The following is a 16,543-nucleotide window of genomic DNA, read 5'->3' on the forward strand; positions in this document are numbered from 1 at the left end:
TCCTCTCATTGCTATGCATCACAATGATCTTGCGTGTGCGTAGGAATTTTTTTGAAATTACTACGTTACCCAACACGAGGCCCGTGTATCCCTTCTCCCCCTAGACTATATAAACTCCCCTTCATCCTACGTTCTAGGGTTAGCATTGGTTTAGCTCATTTGAGAGACAGAGCATTGCTCATCCACATCGGATCTACTCCACGAGAGAGACCGCGGCCTCTACGAAGAAGATCCCTTTGGATTCAAGACCTCCTTGCGGAGAAGACATCAAGACCCCCTCTTGGGCGGCCCCCTCAAGACCTCCTCACGGAGAAGATCGTACTACTTGTATCGTCCTTAGTTGTCCGTGGACCGTGTATCATTCTATGTATCCGAGGATCTAACACGTGTGTGACTTGTTCTTGTTAGTTTGAGTGTTCCTCTTCGTTTTCCCTTGTGTTTCCCTCGTTTTCTCCTTTGTGTTCTTCGTGTTCTTCGCGGGATTCCACTCCTTTCGTGAAAGATCGGGTGATTAGGGTTCTACCCTACATCATCTTGGTATCTAGAGCCACGTTAATTGTACCAAAAATGGGGAAACCCAGAAATTGATCCCTGGTAATCCTAAAAAATATAGCATCCATCCCTAGTCTCCAGAATATTGCGCAAAGTAGCTGGACGCGCCCTTCTTGAGGCCTGAAGAGCTACTTTTTCACTGATTTTCCCGGTTTTTCTATGTTTTTCCTTTTCTTTCTCTATTTTCTTCTGTGTTATTCGGTTTTTCTTCCTTTTTGCTTTTTTTCTTTTTTCTTAAACATTTATTTTTTTCGTTCTTTTTTCATTTGTTTCTACGGTTTTAAATGCTTTTTGTTGTCTTTTGTTTCTTTTCATTTTTATTCTCCAATTTTTGTTTTATTTTCATTTTTTATTCTTTTTACATTTGTTTCTTCGGTTTTATTTTTCATTTCCGGGTTAAATTTTTTCTTTTTATTTTTTCATTTTTTGGTTTTCTTTGTTTCTTTTGTTTTTATTCTACATTTTTTGTATATGTCAACAACATTTTTCTAATAAACCTTTAATTTTTTATCAATATGACTTCAACATTTTTCTATATATGGTTAACATTGTTTCTATGCACATTTTTAAATATTTTTCATATGATAAATCATCATTTTTGAAATACAAAGATTAATTTTTCTTCTATGCACATTTAACCTTTTTCAAATGTTTGACTAATATTTTCTAAATGCAATATTAACATTTGTTGAACACATGGCCAAAAACATTTCTATGTACATTTAACATTTTCTAAATGCTCAATTAACTTCTTCTATACACATTATCAAAATGTATCATCACTTTTTTAATACATGGTCAACAGTTTTTTTTAATACAAATTTAACATTTTTGAAATGCTTGATCAAAAAAAATTCAAATGCTTTTTCAACATTTTTACTTACATGATAGAAAACTTATCATTTATTTAATACATGGTCAACATTCTTTCTATACAAATTTAACATTTTTGAAATGCTTGTTCAAAAAATTTCAAATGCGTTTTCAGTATTTTTATTTACATGATTAAAAATTCAAAATTTCTTTAATACATGGTCAACATTGTTTCTATGCACATTTAAATTTTTTGAAATGCTTGATTAACATGTTAAACTACATGTTCAACCTTTTTTCAAATGGTTGATTAACATTTTATGTACATGACCAAAAAAATTCATCAATTTTTAATACATGCTCAATATTTTTTTCTATACACATTAAACATTTCTCAAGTGCTTCACTAACATTTTCAAATAATTTTTCAACATTTTTTAAATGCTAGATTAGCATTCTTTGAATAGATGATCAATTTTTTGTACTCCATTTTTGTATACGTGATAAACATTTTCTCTACACACATTTTAATTTTTCCAAATGCCTGGTCAGATGTTTTTATTGTTTATAGATTGTTTTCTCTAAAGTATACAAATAAAGCCAAAAAGAAAAACACAAAAAAAGGGCTGGAGCTTCCCCGACATGAGGCTGCCCTCGTCTCGATTACAGCGAGACATAGGGGCGCCCTGGTTTTTTTTTCTCTATCTTTTGTTTCTTGTGCTGCTTGTAAAGGTTTTTGATTAGTTATCTTTGTTTTTCTGTTTGTTCTTATTTTTTCACCATTTTTGTCCTTTTAAAAAGTAAAATAAATGTTTCTCCTTTTGTTTCACTAGTTTCCCTTTTTCTCATTATTCCTTTTCCAGTTTCAAATTCGTGAATATTTTTGGTGAACATATTTTCAATTTTTCAAAAAAATCAGACACAATTCGAGTCCGTGAACTTTTTTAAAATTCATGGACGTTTAATGATTGCTGGAACATTTATTAAAGTTCGCGAACGTTTTCTTTTTGTGAATAATTTTATAAATTGCAAACAAACTTTGATTCCGTGAATAGTTTTTTTAATTGAAAATATTTTTAAATTGTCGAACAATTTTGGATTTTGTAATATTTTTGGTATTCATGATTATTTTTGGAATCCCTAAGCATTTCTTGACATTCATGAACATTTTTACATCGGGCGCCTTCTCCAAATTTGATAAATTTTGTTCTGGAATTTGCGAATATTTTTCAATTTTTCAATTTTATTGAATTCACTAGCATTATACTGAATCCACAAAATATTTTGATTTTTTATATTTCTTTGAAATCATCAATACTTTTTGAATTCGCAAATAATTTTGGAAGTCATGAACATTTTTTGAATTCTTGAATTGTTTCTGTATTCGTAACTAGTTTCCAAAAGTATTCCTGAACATTATTTGAACATTTGTAAATTTGGGTAACACAATAAAAATAAAAGAAATTGCCAAACAAAAACCTGAAGTAAATATTTCCGCAGTGCTATACGTACACTAGGGCTATATCTCAGTCTCTTTTTTGAGACAAGGCTATATCTCAGTTATTCCGAGATATATAACCCGGCCTCACCTCTGGGGATGGGCCAATACTGTAGCTCGTCTGAGCTGATTCCGCATGTTTTCTTTCTTTCTTTGTTTCTTTGTGCTGTTTGTAAATGTTTTTCACTGGTTTTCTTTGTTTTCTATTCTTTTTATGTTTTTCACCGATTTTTTGGTTTCATTTGTTTTCCTTTTTTTTAACTCATGTCTACTTTTCCAATACGCAATTTACATTTTTACTACATGTTGAATATTGTTTTTCAAATATATGACATGTATCTTTTAAATACATACTTTTAACATTTTTCGAATACATGTAAAATATTTTTCAAATGCACGTTCAATATGTTTTTAATGGCGTGAAACATTTTCTTCAAATGTGTTAACATTTTTTACATTGTATAAATATTTTACAAAAAAATTCACGGACATTCTTTGAAACAAAAATTTATTGACAATACCACGTAGATTCTTTTGGATGGTATGAAACATGTTTATACTACACGAACATTTGTTTTCACTTTGTTGTATAAACATTTGTTTCCCCCGCAAAAAAAAGGTATAAACATTTGTTTCCTACAAACGCTGGCACAGGGTCAAAGGCTTGTCCATTCGCGAAAGTGGAACGGGCTTGGGCTGGCCTGGGTCTACCGCCCTCTGCCTCTCCGTCACATGGTCAACGGTGGCCCTCTGCCTCTCCGTCACATCCTCTCTCCAGAATTTCTCAAAAAAAAAACATCCTCTCTCCAGAAGAAAAAAAAACACGTTCCCCAATTATCCTTCTATCCAGAAGAAAAAAAAACACGTTCCCAAATCCTGAAATCCCCCACACTCACAGCAACGACCCCAACCCCTCGTGCGCGCCAACCGCCGGCCATGGAGGACGCGGCGGCGGCGGCGGCAGCCGTCCCCGGAGCGCACGCGTTGGCGAGCCGCCGATCCGACGACCGGCAAGTGCCGTTGTGGAGTCCCGGCCTCCGGGAGCAACAGAGAAGCGTCGACGATCTCATCAGCCACCTCCCCGACGACGTCCTCGGCGCCGTCGTCTCGCTCCTCCCCACCAAGGACGGCGCGCGCACGCAGGTCCTCTCGCGCCGGTGGCGCCCCCTCTGGCGCTCGTCCGCGGCGCCGCTCAACCTGTCGATCGACCGCCGCTTCTGCGCGGGCGACGCCCGCAAGCACGTCGCCGTCGTCTCCAGGATCCTCTCCGACCACCCCGGCCCCGCCCGCCGGTTCTCGCTCCGCCAGGCCTTCCCACTGGGCCAGATCGACCGCTGGCTCCGCGCCGGGTCGCTCGCCCGCCTGCAGGATCTCGAAATCGCCTACACCAGAGTGCACGGGGACGCATGCCACCCGATGCCGCCGTCCGCGCTCTGCTTCGCGCCGACGCTCCGCGCGGCCAAGTTCGGCAGCTGCGAGTTCCCCGCGTTGACCGCGTCCCCTAAGTTTCCGCGCCTCAAGCAGCTCACCCTGTGCCGCGTCAGCATCTCGGAGGACTCTCTCCACGGCATGCTCTCTGGCTGCATTGCCTTGGAAAGCCTTTCGCTGGACCGAAGCATCGGCATCGGTCGCCTCTGCATCAGCTCCCCGACGGTTAGGCGCTTCAGCTTCTCTCCCCATCGGGACAAACAAGGTATCGTCACTTGCCAAGAGCTGCTCGTCCAGGACGTCCCATGCCTTGAGAGGTTAATACTACATGATTCACACATTGGTCCGGCGACCATCCGGATAACCGGGGCACCTAAACTGGAGCTATTGGGGTTGTTGTCTCATGGCATATCTACACTCAAGCCTGGAACCACAGTTCTCCAGGTAGCCGTAAGGCCAATCGCGCATTCGACATTCCTATATACTACAAGCTATCATTCTTATTCACACTTGTTTTATTTTCCTCCAGAAAACAATTGATGTCAGCTTGACAACCATAATGCATAAAGTGAAGATTTTGGTTGTTGACTCTATTGGTCCCAATCTGGATGCAATTGTTGGCCTACTCAAGTGCTTCACTTTCTTAGAGAGGCTATACGTCATTGTGAGTATACAAACTTCTTCTGTCTTTAAATATGAAAATCAACATTGAGTTAGACTTAATCACGACTTGCTGAACTGTTCTGTATGTGTTACTAATTCAGTTCTTTAGTGACTGCCTTTATATTATTTCATTCTTCTGTCTGCAGTCGCACCCACAGGAGGATATGAATAATGTGCGCAAGTATGACCCACTGGATCCAATTGAATGCCTAGAACTCCATCTAAAAAAAGTGGTATTGAAGAATTACGATGGTAACCGGACACAAGTTATTCACTTTGCCCAGTTCTTTGTTTTGAATGCAAAAGTGCTTAAGGAAATGGAAATTGGAGTTGTCAACCGCTGCAACAGCAAATGGATGCGTTTTCAGCGTAAACGGTTGCAAGTGGAGAATAGAGCTTCTCGAGATGCACAGATTGAACTAAAATGGGATACAAAGAAGAGCTTCAAATACCATGGTTTTTCTGAGGCTGATCCCTTTGACATGTCCTCATGTTGACACTTGAGACGGTTGTGTTAGGTAGTCTTTCCAGAGATCGTGTCGCAGCCGGCTTCCCTTGTTTGCCTGTCTATGGTTATCTCACCGTTGTGATCTCTACAAAATGATCTACTTACTGCAGCAATGGAATGCTTTCTTGCGCACTCTGGAGCATACCAGGATTTAGGAGGTTGTGCAGCAGCTCAAGATTCCAGTCCAAACTTGTGATGTATAAGATGTTAGAGGGTTACTAGGATTCGTGTGTCCTGTTTAGTTGCTTGGATTTTCTCTCCTGATTGGTGTCATATTGTAAGCTGGTAGCACCTACAAGCTCCAGCTAATATATTTGTGTAATTACCACTTGCTTTAATGAAATCCCGAATGCACTTTTATTATTTTATAGTCAGCTGATTTTGAATTCGCCATCAGTCAGTTATCCTGGCCGCCCGGTCACCTAACCCAGCACGAGGGGCTGTGGTTCTTTTGAACCGGATCTCCTCGGTTCAGTTGGGCGGGTTCCTGGTCATTTTCGGCGGGGTCCCGTTTGTGTTTCCATGCCTGGAAGAGTTGTGTTGTTTTTTAACTGAATTTTTCAAGTGTGTCTGCGTCGCATTTCATTTTTTTCTGTTTCAAAGTGTCTCGCTTTCCTGGAGATAGAAGCAGGGTGGAAAGACCAGTTGCGACTCCTCCAGGATGTGCATGGAGAGGGTGATGTACGCGAAAGCAACGGTTGCAACCGGTGTACAGGGTAAATCTTCAATCTTTGGTTGTGCTCCCTCCTTTTTTTTTGCCTTCAGTTCTGTTTTTCCGCTGCTGCTAGTGTTTCATCTCTGTACCATCCGTCAAGGTGTGTTTGTACGAATCACTGAACATCTGACAAAGTTTACGGTAATCAGGTGCATGAGATGGAGGGAGGGAGGTGGTGTTGGGTGTTTCAGTCGTGTTCTTAGTCCAATGAGTCAACCAATGTCCACACGCACTGGTATTCATGGACAAAGGGAGACAGGACATGCATTGGTAATATATCATTGCTGTTTTTGTGGGGTTTAATCTGTTCAATATATGATCCTTCAGTAGTGTGGCTCAACAAATACTACTGCTGGTATTATCGAGTGGAGACGACTCCTTTTTTATTTTTATCATTGCCTGTGTGCAGTCCATTTCTTAGAGGTAGATTGCAGCAGTTGTTAACCCAGAATGGACAAATGGTTTTTGCCTTGTTGTGTTTGCAGGCTTCGTATCATCAGGAGGACCTCTGGGGTCAGTTATGAAGTTTGTACTCCCTGCCGTCAGTTTTGGAGTCCTGCTGGAACGGAGATAGAGAGGAAGCAAGATGTGGCAAGTTCAGAGAAGAGAATTTATAGGAGTCAGTCGGAGTCGTGCTGTAAGTTGATCTGTCAGAATCTCTGAAATTTCCGTAAGTACTTTGGTGAATATTTCTAGGATTGATATGAAGCAGTCTAGCACTATCACTTTAGTGAAATTTCCATCAGTATATTTTCTAGGTTTGTTTGCATGATTCTTTCATTCACTGCCTAGCTCTAGTCTATTAACCAACACTTGAGGGTCAGCGCGTACAATGTATTAGTCGCCACGAAAGCTGATCTTGGCAAAGGCTGGCGATATATAGTTTCTTGAAAGGGACGAGCTCAATTTCCCGAACAGTATAAAGGCTGGCGATAAGAAAGTCAGCAGTCATCGCCATTAGCAACTGTAGATAGAATGCAAAACTCCAGGCAGACGATAGTGATGAAGATGTACTCCTGGAAATCAGTAAAAGCTCATCTTGGCTGGGACGGTATCTGAAGTCGCAGACTCATGCTCAAGTCACAAGTAACCGAATTTTATTATGTGTCTGTACTCCCTGCCGTCAGTATTAAGAGTCGTGCTGTAATGGAGATGGAAAGAAAGAGGAAGAGGAAGCGAGATGTGACGAGTTGAGAGAAGCAGAATTTCAACCGTGCCTGATGTTGCTTGCCTCTGAACAGATGACATGTTCATCAAGTTTGGGTGTCTGACACCTAGTGTATGGCCACCCAGATTCAGTTGAAATTACAAGAACATGCATGGACTCACAAAATCGGCATTAGTGTCTGATTTACCACAAGATCGATAGTTTAAGCTCAGGCACGGCATGTTAGCTAGGCTTGGAGTACCTTGACTGAATAACCAACCAACCTTCCTTTTTGCAACATGCAAGCAGGTTATACAGCCATACATTACTGACCACAATTAATCGAGAGAAATAGGTGATACAGCCTGCACTAGTTCTGATAGAGAAAAATAAGTTTGCTTGAATGTTACAGCGTCAGTCAAGGGGACAAGAGTAGCATGTTCAGTCCCAGTGCAGAGCCGAGCTTACTTCAATTATTGAACAACATAGATTTGCCACCACAAGAGTTAAATGGAACTCAGGGTGCTACACAACTCAAGCTTCCCCAACAGCGAATTAAAAACACATCTACTACTAATGTCTGTTCTAACTCAAGCAACCCAGCAAGACGGCGTAGGCTGGCGATAGATTTAGGAAGAAAAAAATACTAGCTCACACTACAGATAAATCACCTTGAATATATGTGATCCGCTCAACAGAGTCGCTTTTGGAACCAAATGCTGATGGCCGGCCAGTTGAGTTGCGGACTTTGCAGTAAGTAGCAGGACTGGATTCTCCAGATGCATTACTTGATTGCTGTTCGTGGATTCTCCAGATCCACGAACTGCTGTTCAAGATGAGTGTAGGACATATTATAAAAAATTGCTGCTCCTAGGAGTGAGTAAAAAAAATCACCATCATTTGAGTTACCAGGATTAAGCTAGGTGGCAAGTTCTTGGTGGTCACTCTCTCATTCTTCTGGTCTCCTCTCTTCGCCCGAGATTCTGTTTGCGACGACCTCTTCCCACTCCTTGTCATCCTTCAACATGTAATCTTCAAGGGCTCTGCTGACGCGGATTCTGCACTTGGGGAGCAAGTTGTTTGCTTTTTCAACGGAACACTCAAGAGCCTTCACCCTGCGTGGAGCTGCTCTGAAACAACTGATTTCGACCTCGAGCTGTGCAAGGCCTGGAAGATGCTCGACACCCAAGTCTTCAAAAAAGTCGGACGCCACAAACATTGGGTTCAAGTCAAGACGGAGATAATGGAGTGCTTGCATAGCACCTGGTGCAAATGTTAGCCGCAGTCCACCCGTTGGTTTCACTTCAACAGCAAAACGGGGGCGTAAATAGTGGAAGTAGAAGACCTTTAGCAGTTTGAATCCATCAGTACCGATGATCAGCTTTTCATTGGCCCCTCCTATTATGCCAAGCTCCAGATGGGCCAGAGAAGGCATGCCCATGAGAACTTGGAGACCCTCCTTATCAAATTCCTTGACCCATATGCATAGTTTCACGAGATTCTTGAGGGAGGCCATTCCCCTGGGAACCATTTCCACTCTAAAAATTGACTCAATTTTAAGAACTTGGAGGCACGGGTATGTGCAGCATGGGCTACAGAACAGACGCTTGGCTATCTCTCCTCCAGTACGAAGATAGCGAAGGTTGCATTTGCCCGACTCATTTACTTCCTCCGCAAATCTCACTGGGTCGTCAGTTTCCTGGAAGCTTAACTCCTCCAAGGCCTGCAGACTCCGGAACCCACCTGCAGGTAATTGTGTGTTCCTGCTGACAAATAGACGCAGCAATTTCCGCAACTCCGCCACGGTTGATGGCAGTCTTAGAAGTGAATCACAGTCTCTCAAATCCAGAGTCTCCAAGTGCTGCAGCTTTCCGATTTCACCAGGAAGCTCGGTAATTTTAAAACCGCCAATTCTCAAATACCTCAGCTGGCATGAACTTCCTATGTGTTTTACATGCTTGTTTTCCAACCAATAACATTCTTCAAGATCCAACACCCTCAAAGCATGGAAGTCCACGAGATGGGGTATCTGCTTATGCAGCATAAACAAAGTCAGTGAGCGAACATGTACCGTGGTTTCTGTAATTGCATCAACTGCCCCTTTATGCCCTTCCCCACTAGATTGCATGGACAGACGACGTATCTTATTTGGGAAAGAATTGCATATACGCCCATTTAAGACAGTCGCAAAATTCTCCTCATCCGATAAAGATATAATAAGGTCAAGCACCATATCATGGACCCTACAATATTTCACTGAACTGCCATAATTACCATAAACTGGATGAATCATATTTCTATTAACGAGCTCATTAAAACAGTTATGTGCTACTTGATCCAAACTTCCCCATTGTGTAGCAATGAATCCTTCCGCTATCCATTTCCATTTCAACAGTTTAATATTGATCATGGAGTCCTCTGGATATATACACAAGTATAATAAACAAGTCTTCAAGTGGTGGGGAAGATCCAGGTAACTATGTAAAAATATATCTTTCATCCCTTTTAAGTTCCCATCATTATCAAACGAAGAACCAGTAACAATGGAATCTTGCAGTCTCTCCCATTCATCCTTGTTATGTGCCTTACTGGCAAGCAAACTTGCAAATGTAATTATAGCCAGTGGCAGTCCGCCACATTTTTTTTAAATCCTAGCAGAAACTTCTTCCAGTTCACAAGGACATGAATCATTTGAGTAGAAAATTCTCTTAAAGAACAATCTTCGAGAATCAGCATCATCTAGAGGTGCCATTTGATAGGGTTGCTCATCTGAGACGGAACAACATAGCTTAGCTACACCTGTAATGCGTGTAGTAGCAATTATTCTGCTACCATTATTATTCTCAGGAAATGCTGCCTTGACCAATTTCCAATCTTGTTCTTTCCATACGTCATCAATAACAATGAAATACCTGCATTGAGTAGTGTGCCTTGTTAAGCATTCTCGTTAACCGTGAGACTTGTGCTAGCAATTAATTTGATAATGGCAAACAGATGCATAAATGTTGCGCACTTAATTTTGCAGTACCTTTTTTGTATCAATCAAACTTACGTATTAGAAGTATCTCACTGCATCCTCATGGTAAGTGAAAACGATAGTATCTAAATCATATCAAGGGATAAACGACTTTCCATTGGTAGAAGAAAGATCAATTCTACTTTAAGTTCTAACCTTGGAATTTAGCACCGTTTAAACCACAAATCCTTAACCCTGGAATTTAGTAGACCCTCACCACCCGGCGGGTGCGTGTTCGTCCAGCCCACCCAACATGGCATCTAATTGATGATTCATTATATAAAGATAAGATATTTGTAGGCTTGTATTTTATCCACGTTTTCTCTGTTCTCCTTGCTATCGTTGTGTGCACGGGGAGCCCTACTGCCCTGTGGCAATGGAATGCTTTATCAGCCACTATGGAGGAAACAAGGATTGAGGAGAAAATTGCGAATGTACAAGGTGCTTGAACGTTACTAGTATTTGTGTGTTTTTATTTTTATTTGGTATACTTGCTAGTTCTCTCCTGCTCAATGTCATTGTAAGCTGAGACCATCTATAGGCTACAGCTGATATATTTGTGTATTTTCTTTAATGAAAGAGAAACACTGAAAGTATGTAGTATAAAGTTTATTTCCATGCATGCAATTGATTACAACTCTCAGCGGGTCATTAAGATCATTCAGATTGAGACAGACAAGCGTACTAGCTGCAGCCATGTTTTTGCTAGCTTAGTAAAGAATGTTTGGTTGGTTTACGGAACTCATTTCTTTCACACCTTTTTAATTTGATATCTTGCGTAGGTGCATTTACTGTTACTTATTTTATCTTCGTTAAAGGGAATGAGTAAAGTTTCAATTGCATTTTCTGGTGCACATTTAGGTGACGTTAAAAGGTATACTCTATTTTAATGGTTTCCTGGCCTCATTCTGTCTCAAATTGCTATGTTTACATGGCTTGGATCGATACCATTGAGCAAATGGTTATGGTGGTTTCAAGATTTATTCCGGTGGTGGTTATTTTCTATCGTCATCCATTTATCTCGTGGCATGGCACACAAAGATTGCACACATGTTTCTTGGTTCTGGTTAAGAAGATTTTAAGGAAGTTTTTTTTATGGAGAAAGAGTGTTCCAGGATTCCGTGAGAAAATGTGAAAGCAATCTTTTGGAGGAAAAAACAGGGCAGTCTTCCTTCAGAATCTTTGTACGCGATAAATAGTTTCATTCCTTGGTGCTGATTTCTATAAGTCAGCCTATCTGAATCTCTGAAATTTCTACAAGTAGTTGGGTGGGTATTTCTAGGATTCTAAGGATACAACATGGATGCTTGGGTTAAATAGCAATTCATTTTGTTAGTTGGACAACTATAGGAAGGGTTCATAATGTAGCAGAGCCCCGTTTCTGATTTGCTTGCACTATTCCTGCATTCACAGCTGTCTAGCTCTAGTGTCTAGTCTTGCGAAGTAAATCAGCTATCATTACATGGAGGGTTGAATGTGGACTTTTTTTTATGTATGCCTGTTTTGTGAAGCTAAAATGTAAGATTAAAAGTATTTACTGAATGTGTGTTTACGACCAACAGTCAATCGGTAGGCTAGTTTGAGGTAATGCGAAAACAATATATATGTTCAAGGAACTAAACATACTCAAGACAACTAGGGATGACCATTTAATCTAGCCTGGTTCAAACTAGCTAAGTTTAAATAATAATAATTGTTCCAATAGTCCAAATATATGAAATATATTAATTCTAGGTGCATGTATAAAGAGGGGGGATAATTTTTTTTAAAGCAAATCATCTATATACTCCGTACCTCTTTCCTGTCAAGATATGTTTGATTGCACGGATTAGTTGTTCCTTTTCCCAACTCTGACATTCTTTGTATGCATCTTTATCGGTCTGAGACAAGATATCTTTCAGGAGCTTCACCAGTTCAAGTGTGCGCGACACTGACACACAAGCTTGGCACTGGAAGTCTCCTCCTAATCCAATCTTGCGATAGACCTCCATGGCCAAGGTTGTCTTCCCCAACCCTCCTGATCCGACAATCGGCACCACTTTCAACTCCTTACTCTCATCCATCAGCAAGGCAATGACGTGCTTCATTGGGCCGTCCATTGCCACCAAGCCCTTGACCTCCTCGTGGATGGCAGTTATCCGCGGGTCTATCTCCACCGTCTTCGTTGCACTGTAGTAACTCTCGTCAAGCTTGTACCTAGTATCATTTTTGAACAAACGAAACTTTATTAATCTCACCGTTGCATCCAGAAATACAGCTGCAAGAGTAGGTAGGAAGCTGGTACCTGTCACGGCGCTCGCTTTCCTCCATGACGCGAGTTTTGAGCTCTTTGATCTGGGTCGCGATGTCATGGCGCGCCCACAGAGTCTTGAGCCGGCGCGCCGTCCTCTTCATGAACTTTGGCTTGGCATCTCCGCTTCCAAGGCGGTCCATGAAGCGGTCGATGCAGTCTTCTATGTCGTAGCTAAGATCGCGCACCCTGTCTCTCCAGCCCTTTGCCAGGCCATCGAGTTTCTCCTCCATGTCGGCTAGTCTCTCCAGCAAGACTCGCATGCCGCTGAGCTCGCGCTCAAGGAACTGGATCTCCTTGCGGACCCGCTTGAGAAGATTGTACTCGTCGCTGAGCAAGGCGGTGAGCTTGCCGAGGAGGGAGTTCATCGCCCCCGTCCCAACGCCCACCCCCGCCATCTCTCCCCTTTGCCGCCTTGACTCTGGATCTGCTCTCTGGTGAAGAAGCTAGGCATGTGATTCTATCGTGAAAATTTGCATGCGTGTAAAAAACATCAATGTGAGCCCGAGCTCACAATACTACTTTACAGAGAAGAAATGGAGTATGTGGATTTGAATCTTAGTTTTTTTCCTAAAAAAAAAGAATCCTAGTTTTTTTAGATCGTTTGATTAGTGGGAAAAAGAACATGTCCAGGAGCTCCCTTTTTTCTCTCTACTTCTTTTTATATTTCTTTTTTATATTTTTCTAGTAGTTTTATTTTTTGTTCCTTTTCAATTCCTTGTTTTCTTTCATAAAAAATCATGTAATTTCATATATAATCCATTTTTGTTACTTCCCAAATATGTTTATGTAATATTTTGTTTCACATGCCTATATAATTTGGGCATCTCCAATGGCGGCCCGCAAATTTCCTCCCACATCCGTCTGCGGACACGGATGGGAGAGGCCGCCATCCGACCGTAGCCGCAAACATTGTCAAACACTTTTCAACAAACCGGATGAAATTCATGCAAACATGGATGAATTTCATATAAACATGACGGAATTTATACAAACTAGACAAAAAAGTTTATATTTTCAATATATTTTAACTAAAACGGTAAAATTATGTGCGCGTACGGTCGCGCGGAGCTTCACCGCGGAGCTTCACCCCCATGACATGATACACTAGATTAGTATAGGGCTGACCGCCCGGGATCCCTTTGTCTTCCCCATGTCCGGCAGCTCGCTCACCGGACAGCCGAGAGCCCCGAAGGTATATGCTTCAGCGCAAAAGGGCGGCTCGCTTTCCCGCCGTTCATCGAAGTAAAACCATCGGCTGATGCTTCAGCCGTACGGGAAAGGGGGGGGCGCCTCCGCTTTCATGGAGCCCATATGGGGGTCGATGATGGTCTGCACTGCAGAACTGGGCAAGTCACTGGTTGTGCAAGCCGGCGATGTGCCGGCGGTGGCCTTCCTGGGACTCAAGCGGCGGCAGACTCCCGTGTTCTACTTTTCCCTCGATGTTGGCGGCGAATGCGGACGCGCTGGCCACGAACTCATCGATCTTCGTGCAATCGGCTTCTTTCTCCGTCGGCAGGGCGCAATTACGTGCGCGTTGCCGGTGGATGGCGCGGCCGCAGGCATAGGAGGCGCGGTACGACGCGACGTCATCCACGTCGGCAACGATGCCCTTGCCGCCATGCTCCTCGTCGAGGCGGCCTGTGCTACTTGTGAGCCGTGTTGGGATTTACCTCGAGGAGGAAGAGTGAAGCAATGTAGTAGCTGATAATGATTTCCCTCAGTGAGAACCAAGGTTATCGAACCAATAAGAGAATCGCAGAAAGCCTAGTGAATGATAACTCACAAGTATAGGGGATCGCAACAGTTTTCGAGGATAGAGTATTTGATTCGACACAAGGGGAGCCAAAGAATATTCTCAAGTATTAGCAGCTGAGTTGTCAATTCAACCACATCTGGATAACTTAATATCTGCAGCAAAGTATTTAGTAGCAAAGTAGTATGATAGTAATGGTAGTAGTGGCAAAAGTAACGATAGCAGTTTTGTAGTGATTGAAACAGTAGCAACGATAAAGTAACTAAGCAGAGAACAATATGTGAAAAGCTCGTAGGCATTGGATTGGTGATGGAGAATTATGTCGGATGCGATTATTCATGCAACAGTTATAACATAGGGTGACACAGAACTAGCTCCAATTCATCAATGTAATATAGGCATGTATTCCGAATATAGTCATACGTGCTTATGGAAAAGAACTTGCATGACATCTTTTGTCATGCCCTCCCGTGGCAGCAGGGTCCTATTGAAAACTAAGGGATTTTACACTAGTAGAAAACGGAGATTTAAGTTCGTAAGGGCCTTTAGTGTCGGTTCTGCAACCGGCACTAAAGAGTGGAGACTAAAGACCCCCCTTTAGTACCGGTTTGGCACGAACCGCCACTAAAGGCCAACCACATGGCGTGAGCTCGCACCATGGTATGGAGGACGTTACCAACCAGTACTAAAGGTATTATTTTGAAAAAAAAATCTGAAAGTTTTGGAAAAAAAATTGAATTTTTTTCCATTTTCAATTTTTTGAATTATTTGATGATTTAGTCTCTAATCACCCCTATTAACTACTCAAGTGTGGATCACTTGTTCCAAATCGTCTAACTTCCCGGCCGGTCACCCATCCTCTCACTCCCCCAGTTTGAGCACGCTTAACTTCAGAGTTCTATTCCTCCTACTTTCCAAGTCTGCACTTGTTGTTATCCTGACAAATATAATATGTCAATCATATTAACTCTCAGCAGTTTAGTTTGAGCATTAGGTCACACATTTCACCATTTGAGTTTGAAATTATTGTTCTAAAAAACAGTAATTATTTAGTAACACTAATATTTCTTGAATAAATTTGACCATAATTTGACCACAGTTTGACCATAGTTTGACCAGATTTGACCAAAATTAAAGTAATTATTTAGTAACACTATAGTCTTGAATAACTATGTAGTAACATTAATACTTCTTGAATAAGTAGTTTGAACAAAAAAATGAAATTTGAGCATATCTTTTTTCCTTTGAAATTTGAGGATTCTAAGAAATTGCAAACAGGTTGTAGGCTGTCAAAATCGGATGCGGATTTTTGTGCTGAACATTTTGATATATTATACGTTTTTTCTGACATCGTATGCAAAAGTTATGTCCGCTTTACTTTTTCATAACACTTTTTAAATTTTCCTAACTAGTACCGATTTGTACCACGAACCGGGACTAAAGGTGATCGTGGGGTCCCGGCCTGACGCCGGCCTGCCACCACCCCTTTAGTACCGGTTCGTGGCACGAACCGGTACTAAAGGTTCAACACGAACCGGCATTAATGCATAGCCGTTCGAACCGGCACTAATGGTACCATTAGTACCGGGCCAAAATCGAACCGGGACTAATGTGTCTCACATTAGGTCCTTTTTCTACTAGTGTTAAGGCCTCCTTTTAATAGAGTACCAGACCAAAGCATTAACGCATAGTGAATACATGAACTCCTCAAACTACGGTCATCACCGGGCGTGGTCCCGATTATTGTCACTTCGGGGTTGCCGGATCATAACACATAGTAGGTGACTAATGACTTGCAAGATAGGATCAAGAACTCACATATCTCTACTATTAAAGGGGGATCGAACGTCGTGATGTTCGACCTCCTTTCCACCGTCTCGTGCTATCGCTACTTCCCCCGCCTCGCCCCGTGCAACCCCCTTCAAAAAAATCCAGCATAACCGAACAATTACCGGGGAAGCAACTGCATCCCACGATCGCACGTCCCATGCCTGGTCTCCCCAGCCCCTCGCTTCCGATCACATCTGATCACAACTCTCTCACGTGAAAGGTCTCGCCGCTCTGCCCACACCACACACCCGCGCCCGGAGTCCCGGACCTCTCGATCCGCCGTCGTGTGCCCCGCGTGGATACTCCATGCCTCTCGCCGATGCTCCC

General features: G+C 42.0%; 1 protein-coding gene and 1 pseudogene across 1 annotated transcript; one reads left to right on the forward strand and one right to left on the reverse strand.

Annotated features, from left to right (window-relative positions):
* Positions 1–3,745: 3,745 nt before the first annotated feature.
* LOC119292760 (putative F-box/LRR-repeat protein At5g02700) lies at positions 3,746–5,832 on the forward strand. Its single transcript, XM_037571477.1, has 3 exons — positions 3,746–4,735; positions 4,821–4,955; positions 5,101–5,832. The coding sequence occupies exons 1-3, from the start codon at positions 3,800–3,802 to the stop codon at positions 5,449–5,451; spliced, it is 1,422 nt and encodes a 473-aa protein (XP_037427374.1). The 5' UTR covers positions 3,746–3,799; the 3' UTR covers positions 5,452–5,832.
* A 1,846-nt stretch (positions 5,833–7,678) lies between these two features.
* Positions 7,679–13,075, reverse strand: LOC119292771 (annotated as a pseudogene).
* Positions 13,076–16,543: the final 3,468 nt, after the last annotated feature.

The sequence above is a fragment of the Triticum dicoccoides genome, chromosome 1A (assembly GCF_002162155.2).
Source record: "Triticum dicoccoides isolate Atlit2015 ecotype Zavitan chromosome 1A, WEW_v2.0, whole genome shotgun sequence".
Lineage (NCBI taxonomy): Eukaryota > Viridiplantae > Streptophyta > Magnoliopsida > Poales > Poaceae > Triticum > Triticum dicoccoides.

What these genes read in the sequence shown, in the direction of transcription:
- LOC119292760 (XM_037571477.1), top strand. Translation starts at nt 3,800, where the DNA reads ATGGAGGACGCGGCGGCGGCGGCGGCAGCCGTCCCCGGAGCGCACGCG. An exon ending in CTGGAACCACAGTTCTCCAG is followed by an intron (nt 4,736 to 4,820) that starts GTAGCCGTAAGG and finishes ATTTTCCTCCAG; the next exon opens with AAAACAATTGATGTCAGCTT. An exon ending in TAGAGAGGCTATACGTCATT is followed by an intron (nt 4,956 to 5,100) that starts GTGAGTATACAA and finishes TTCTGTCTGCAG; the next exon opens with TCGCACCCACAGGAGGATAT.